This window comes from Benincasa hispida, chromosome 10 (genome assembly GCF_009727055.1).
Source record: "Benincasa hispida cultivar B227 chromosome 10, ASM972705v1, whole genome shotgun sequence".
NCBI lineage: Eukaryota > Viridiplantae > Streptophyta > Magnoliopsida > Cucurbitales > Cucurbitaceae > Benincasa > Benincasa hispida.
In genome coordinates, this window is record NC_052358.1 from 20,324,840 (window position 1) to 20,333,292 (window position 8,453).

Below are 8,453 nucleotides of genomic sequence, written 5' to 3' on the forward strand. Positions count from 1 at the left end.
ATTATAAATAAATTTGTGAATTGGTTATACGTACAAAAATAAAATTTAGAAAAAAGAAAACTAATATTTAAGAGAGAAAAAGGGAAAAAAAAATGAAAAGACATAACAGGGCAGTTGGGCATAAGTGCTGGATTGGGCAGAGTATGAACTCGTGACTCTATGTAAAAAAAAAAAAGAAAAAGAAAAAGAAAAAAGAAAAAAGAAAAATAGAACCCAGCAGCTGATTCTTCTTATATTTATTTCATTTTATTATCCCCATTGGATTTCCCCCTTTCTTTTTTTCCCCTCACTTCCATTTTTCTTGAATGGAATCCATTCAGTTTCTTCTTCCTCCTTCTTCATCACCATGAAATTCTATATCTCCACCACCGGCATTAAGCGGCTCACTATTTCCAACTCCAACTCCGCCGCCGCTCTCAAGCCTTCTCCGCCTTCCTCCACGGCGTCTCTTCGCAGAATCTCCACTCGCTCTGTTTTCCCTCTCCTCCTCACTCTCGCTATTCTTCTCCCTTTCCTTTTCCTTCGATTCGCTTTCTTGCTACTCGAATCTGCCGCCGCTTGTTCTTCCTCTCTCGGTTATTTTCATCCTCTCCTTCTTTCAATTTCTTATTCGTCTCTCTCAATTTCTTCATTTCCTTCCTCAATTTTCTTCTTCTTTTTGCAGATTGCTCTCGATGGACGCTTTTCCCCGAAAATCACGACGCGTCTTCGGTTAGTTCTTCTTTTTTCCCCCAAATTCACAATCCCCCTTTTTTCATTTCCCACTGCATTTTTTCCTTTTTTTTTTTTTTTTTTTTTTTTTTTTTAAAAAAAAAAAAAAAATTAATTAATGGTTTAGCTATTGCTATTACTCGAATCTAGTTATTTATCTGATCAAATACATTTTTTATCCATAACTTTTCAATTTAGTTCTTAGATAAATTTCTACGACGTTATATTTTTTACTCATCATTTTTCAGTTTAATTTCAATTTTTTTACATTTTTTTCTTCTTAAATTTCAATATTTTATATTTTTTTTTACCAAGGCACGTATGGCCATTTGAGGCCCACTTTCAATTAATTAACTGAAAATAAATATTGGTATGAAAAATTTTCAATTAATCTTAATAAAGTGAAATATTTTAAATGGAAAAATTCTTGAAAATATTCATAAATAATAACAAAAATCACCATAAATCTGTGATAGATTACTATTTGTACCTATTATGATAGAGATAAATATATGTAATAGTCTATCACGATCTACTGCATATAGAAAGTACTATAGTTGTAAATATTTTGATTCATTTTTATATATTTGAAAATAACTTGTAAATATACAGTGTTCTTAATGTTAACAATATAAATCTAGAATTTCTAAAAATTAAATGGAAGCTAATCGAAAACTAACTTAAAGGTAAAGTGTAATATTTTAAAATTTAAGAATTAATTAGAAATTAAATTTAAAAAAAATATATATATTTGTTTGAAATTTAAAGATTAAATGAAAACTAGAGAAAATACATTTTTTTTCTCTCTCTATTCATTTGTTTTGAGTTTTGGAAGTGATGTAATTTTTTTTTGTTTTGAATACATCGAAAGTTACTAATTTATTAATATTATTATTTATTACAAAAGGTACTAATTTTTTACTTATTGTCTCAATGTAATGAGTCTTTTTAATAATGGAAAAATGGAAAGGTACGTTGCATTTTGCAATGTAGGGCCTCATTTTAGAACAAACTCCAAAGCAAAACCACCCTATATGTTTGTGTTTGTGTCTCATTAAAATCTTTCTATATAAAAAAGATTTAGGATTTACGTTTCTCCAACTACTTTATACTCTTTCCTATAAACCCTAAAAATGCATTTAATTTACGGCACCATCAAGGTTTTTTTTCCTTCTTTCTTTCTTTTTTATAATTAATTTTTTATTATAATATAATAAAAAGTAAAAGATTCAAATTACAAATTTCTTGGTCAGAGTATCATACCTTCATGCATATTTTACGACTGGATTTTAATTTTAATTTCTTCTTATATACACACATTTTTTTTCTTTTAAATAATTTAAAATATGTTTGTTAAAATGAAAAATTAAATACTCAATCAATTCTTCAGAAATTTTGTGAAATAGTCTGATACTCTATTTTAAAATCTAAAATTTTAAATATTGGGATAAATGGTAGAAGTTAAAATCATACGATCATACCTTTTTTCAACTATAAATAGACTTTTCTTTTAATATTTTAAACTTGAAAATAACTCCAATATTTATCTATAACCTTAAAAGTACAAAAATAAATTATTTAAGAAAATTCCTAAAAATTTCAAAGCCTTCCGTCCGAAATTGTAAATAGGGGGTTAAATGTTTTTTCTCTCTCCATAAACTTGGAATATTTTTCGATTTTGGTTGTTAAACTTTGAAAAACTTAGTTCTTGAACTTTTAAAATGTTTATTTTGATCCTTACAATTAAGATTTTGTTAACTCTCTGATAAAATTACGTCTAACATGTGTTGAGCAAAATGAAGATAAAGTAAAATGCCAACAACTAACACACTTAAATACTGAACAACCAAAATATTGAATGCAAAATGACATTTGAGTTTTCCTATAAAAAATTGCTTTATCATTTAATTCAAAATTGGAATTTAAATTTTTTAGCATAGTTTAATTTATTTGATAGTCTAATCATCTAAAAATATTAGTCATCTCATCATTTTAATTAAGAGTCAATCTTAATAATAGGGAATAAAATAAACGCATTTTATAAATTCTGGAACTAAAATAGATATTTTTAAAAATTTAGGACAAACTTGAAAGCATCAAAATAAGATTTAAATTTGAATAGGGTGGTTGCGTTGACTTGACAGTGACCGACTAACCTTCGTAAATCCAAACCCATCATTTTCTTAATTCGGATTTGATATACGCTAATAAATTTATTTATTTATTTTTATTATTTATCCATTTATTTTATTTTATTTAAAATTCTATTGAGAAAGGTGAGATGGCATTTTGGTCATAAAACAATGGAAATGAATTTTCTTCCACTAGGCAGCTTTTGAGACATGTGGCTACTTGCTAGCAATCATTTTATTTTGGTCCACTTGAAATTGGTAAAAATAAATAATATTTAATAAAAAAAAAAAGTAAAGAAAAATATAATGCACACAATTATTGTCTTCTATTTGATATTTTTCCTCAACCTTCCGTTTGACTATCTTTGATCCCACGTCGCTCTGACTATGATGGTCTATAAATGTTGAGAAAAATAATGGCTTTAGCCATTTAAGCTACTATTCAAAGAAAAATAAAATGATTAAAAAAACCAAATTAGTGAATTTAATTTTTGCTTTCTTGTTCGAAAACAATTTTGATTTTTAACATTAAACATAGCCACAAATTCCACCCCAAACCATATTTTGATTGAGCCACAATTACATCAGTTGTACTCAAATTGTTAGATAATCACAGTTGATAATAGTATCATTATTCTCATTGCTATTATAGAATCGTAGAGATTTTTACCTCATACAAGTCTTTGAAGGCCTTAAATAAATCTAAAGAGTGTGTCAGGATTATTTATTTTATTTTTTAGTATAAAAACGGTGGGATAGGGAATTAAACCTCCAACCTCTTGGATGGAAGACCATGTCAATTACCATTGAACTAAACTCATTTTGGTTGGGATTAATTATCTGGACATGTCTTTTTTGTTGAATTCTATACTATAGGATAGAATGTATGCTATAAACACTACTTTTCTTATGAATCTTTTTCGTTACTGTTGTATACTTTTAAGAATATTTTGAAAATCAAGCAAAATTTTGAGAAATGGAAAAAGTAGGTACAAGAATAGAGAAGTGACGGTGTATTTTAGTGAACTAAAGTGAAATCATCATATAACCAATGTGGCTATAGTTTTTGAAAGACAAAACCAAATTACGAGAAAACAATGATAATTTTAAAAAACGAGAAACTGAATAGTTATCGAAACGGACCTTAATGGATGAACTTGTCCATTAGCCACGTTGTAGAGTTACTAGAATAGAGAAATGACAGTGTATTTTGGTTTTGGGTTTGTTTTTGCGGTGATAATGAATGACAGAGACTGAGCGAGGAATTGTCAAGAGCAATTGTGGATTCAAAAGAAAGTGGATCTGTGGGGATTGAAGAGGGAGTGGCATCCTTCAACGAGCTTGTCAAAGATATGATCTCTAAACGACAAGATATAAGGGCCTTTGCATTAAAGACTAAAGCTATGGTAATCCTCAAAGTGAAATCTAATGAAATTTATCCAAACTTTATTCATTTTCACCTTTATATCTTCCATGGCAGCTACACACTATGGAACAAAAAGTTAAATCTGCAAGAAATCGTGAATCTGTGTATTGGTATTTAGCTTCACATGGTGTTCCAAAGGGCCTTCATTGTCTTTCTCTTAAACTTGCTGAAGAGTATGCTGTAAATGCCAAAGCTCGAGCTCGTTTGCCACAGCCTGAGTATGTTTCTCGACTTACCGACCCCTTATTTCGTCACGTTGTTCTCTTAACGGATAATGTCCTCGCTGCCTCTGTTGTCGTCTCTTCTGCTATTCGGAATTCGGTTGATCCTCATAAATTGGTGTTTCACATTGTCACTGACAAGAAAACATACACGCCAATGCACGCCTGGTTTGCAACTAATTCGGTTGATGATTCGGTTGTGGTGGAAGTTAAGGGATTGCATCAATTTGACTGGTCTGAGGATGTCAACAACAGAGTTAAAGATATGTTGGAGATTCATCGGTTGATCTGGAAGCGTTACTATAATGATTTCAAAGGAGCTAACTTTGACTTTGATGAAGATAAAAGAAAATTAGATGTTCTCCGCCCCAGCAGTCTCTCCCTCTTGAATCACCTCCACATTTATGTTCCCGAGGTAATCATTTTGGTTATCTTATCACATTATTTCCTTGTAGGGTCCATTTGAAATGATGTTCTAAGTTACAAAAAAACATCTTAAATTTTGTCTTTTATTTCAAAAAATACCCTCAATTTTCAAAACTACTATTGGAATGGAAATATTTTAGCATGTTGAACAAATATTGTGATTGAAATATTGTGGTGTTAACTTGGAATGGAACTTGCGATCTGAAAATTGCCACAATACTATTTCAAGTCATCCATTGCACTTGTTCCAAGTCATAATCCATTTAAAATTCTAACGATTTTCTACTACAAATATAGTTTTGAAATATTTATGAAATGTTAAGGATGATATTGCAAACGTTTGAAGCGTAAAGCATTTGTAGATGGCTTTTTATGTCCACCATCAAATCCAAGGGCTCAACCTTGGACAGGCGGTAAGGACATTTTTGAAACAAAGGACAAAGTTAAGAGATTGCTTTAGAATTTATCCTTAAAAGATTTATTTTTAAGCACTTAGAAAGTCATTCCAAATAGACCATAAATATTAGGAATTATAATAAACTGAACTGAAACTGAACTTTCTACCTATTATTTGTCCACCCCTTGATTTAAAGCTACAAATATGTCTCATTCAGCTGTTTCCAGATCTCAAAAAGATCGTCTTCCTGGATGACGACATTGTGGTACAACATGATATTTCCTCTTTGTCGGACATAAACCTTGGTGGGAATGTTGTTGGTGCTGTCCTTGATTCTTGGTGTGGAGATGGCTGTTGTTCAGGAAGGAAATACAGCCACTACCTGAATTTCTCCCATCCTTTGATATCATCCAACTTTGATCCCAATCGCTGCGCGTGGCTCTACGGCGTGAACGTTTTCAATCTTGAAGCATGGAGAAAATCCAACATCACATCTACATATCACCAATGGCTGAAACATGTTAGTTCCCACTCTTATTCAAGTAAATGCCAAATGGAAAGAGAAATTTAGTTCAGCCTTAACAAACACTGCTATTATGTTACAGAACCTCAATTCTGGATTGGCATTGTGGCTTCCAGGGGAACTTGCTCCATCCTTGATGGCTTTTGAGGGTCATATGTATCCCATTGATCCATCATGGCATGTAGCCGGATTAGGTGAAAGACCCCCAAAAGTTTTCTCCACGGAGATCCTCGAAGATGCTGCGGTCGTACATTTCAGTGGCCCGGCAAAGCCATGGCTCGAGATCGGGTCGCCAGAGGTACGAAACATATGGAATAAACATGTAAATTTCTCAAACAAGTTTATTAAAAGATGTAGAATAATGGAGTGAGGAAAACAAAGTTTGTCTCACTCTAGCACTAAATTATTCATTTTGGGATTAGATACCAAATGAAGAAGATATAGTCTGAGATAAGAGGGAAGAAGGTTTTGCCTTCAGTCTCTTCCCAGACTAATCTCTACAAAAATATGAAATATTGGTTAAATTATGTCCATACTATTACTAGGTAATAGATGAAGGTAGCCATTAGCCAATGCAATATTACACAATACAATTCAGATCAGTCTTACAACCTCGAGGATATAAATTATATATGATCATGGATGTAACTATCTACAACTTTGTATATCAATTTAATATCATATTTTAGATACCGAGTATTGTTGTATTAACTTTGTTTGATGCTGTTATGAAAATTGTTGGCGACTCTGCCATAGATATGGCTTGTCTGGAACGACTTTTCCTGTTTGGAAAGTTATAAATTACTGTGGTTCATGTGTTGATGTGAAAGGCATTATCGAATGGCGCACTATATAAATAAAGAATGAAAGCAATGAGTTGGGTCATTGGGAAACAACCTTGCAAAATTTGTTTTTATTCTTGTTTTGTTGGTGTGCTAAAGCTTACAGTGCACATTTGAGCATTTTTCTTTTGTACATTGTACACAACTTGTTGGGTATTGGCTAAGTGAAATTTAGGACCCACACTCGATGGTTTTTCTGCTAGAAAAGATAAAGATATGCATTGAGGTCGTGAGTTAGGCAGATAAAGTTGAGATATGTTCAAAGAACAGTTATGAACTTGGTGATGGAGAAAGCTTATGATTTCCTTCACAGTCAAATGACGCAAAATCTTGTAGTTTCATTAGTCAACATAAGTTAGCTTTGAACGAATTACAGTTACTTTGACCTTTCATTTAATAATCGATTCGTTTTTTTATTTTGGTTTGTTTTTAAAATTAAGTTTATTTCCTTTTAATTTTTTACCATAATTTGTATCTTCCTTAAGTATAATTGTTGAATTCTTAGTCAAATTCCAAAAACAAAAACAAGTTCTTAAAAACTGATTTTTTAGTTTTTGAAATTGGCTTGGTTTTTTAAACAATTGGTAAATGATAGATAATAAAGGAAGAAATTTGGAGGCTTAAATTGTGTTTATAAGCTTAATTTTCAAAAATTAAAAACTAAAAACTAAGGTCTCCTTTGGTAACCATTTGGTTTTTTGTTTTTGTTTGTGAAAATTAAGCATATTTCATTCACATTTTTTTTCCAATGATTTGTATCTTTCTTAAGTATAATAGTTGAATTCTTAACAAAATTTCAAAAACAAAAATAACTTTTTGAAAGCTACTCTTTTTTAGTTCTCAAAATTTGGCTTGATTTTTTAAACCATTGGTGAAAAGTATATAACAACGAAAGAAATTTGGAGGTGGAAATAGTATTCACAGATTTAATTTTTTTTTTAAAAAAAAATAAAAAACAAAATGATTACCAAATGGAGTCTATATGATTACCAAATGAGACCTTAGTTATTAAATTTTTTAAAAAGTTATCATGATGTTCTCAATTTGGAATTATGATTCTATTTAATCTAAAAAAAACCTCCAATATAACATACTCATGAAATTATTTTGGCTGAATTCTGATCTGATTACGATATAGCAAACACTTGGACATTTTCTTAAAAAAAAAAACATATGTTCTAAATGGTGTTGAAAATGACAAATTAAATACTTAAATAAAAACATATATTCTAATTAAACTTTTTTTTAGCAAGTAGATTTAGTAGATACACCATGATATTTTAATTAAACTTCAGTATTATATTGTTTAGACAATATTGAACTTGTATAGAGTATAGTCTCATGACACTCAAATCTTATATGGATTCCTTGATTGCCCTAACTACAACCATGAATAATTTGATTTTGAGTTTTCTGTTTTCAAAATTTATACTTATTATTTTTACTCAATTTTTTAATTATAGTTTCCACATTTCTTAAAAAGAACACTTAAACTTCGAACTAAATTCTTCAAATAACAAGAAGTCAACAAGTTTTTTTACCAACTATTCTTTTAAGTTCTAAAAAATTTGACTTAATTTTTTAAAACAATGGTAGAAAGGAAAAAGCAAAACATAAAAATTTACGAGTAGAAATTGTGTTTATAAGTTTAATTTTCAAAATCAAAAGCAAAAAAACTAAGACCCATTTGGTAACAATTTGATTTTTGGTTTTTTTTTTTTTAATTTAAAAATTAAGTATGTAGGCACTATTTCCACCTTTAAATTTCTTTCTTT

General features: G+C 30.0%; 1 protein-coding gene across 1 annotated transcript; it reads left to right on the forward strand.

Annotated features, from left to right (window-relative positions):
* Positions 1–208: 208 nt before the first annotated feature.
* Positions 209–6,593, forward strand: LOC120088445 (probable galacturonosyltransferase 15). Its single transcript, XM_039045749.1, has 6 exons — positions 209–575; positions 665–711; positions 4,094–4,249; positions 4,324–4,905; positions 5,531–5,833; positions 5,919–6,593. The coding sequence occupies exons 1-6, from the start codon at positions 347–349 to the stop codon at positions 6,204–6,206; spliced, it is 1,605 nt and encodes a 534-aa protein (XP_038901677.1). The 5' UTR covers positions 209–346; the 3' UTR covers positions 6,207–6,593.
* Positions 6,594–8,453: the final 1,860 nt, after the last annotated feature.

Coding starts and splice junctions, on each gene's coding strand:
- LOC120088445 (XM_039045749.1), top strand. CDS start 347: ATGAAATTCTATATCTCCACCACCGGCATTAAGCGGCTCACTATTTCC. Junction 576..664: donor CGCTTGTTCTTCCTCTCTCG/GTTATTTTCATC, acceptor TTCTTTTTGCAG/ATTGCTCTCGATGGACGCTT. Junction 5,834..5,918: donor ATCACCAATGGCTGAAACAT/GTTAGTTCCCAC, acceptor ATTATGTTACAG/AACCTCAATTCTGGATTGGC.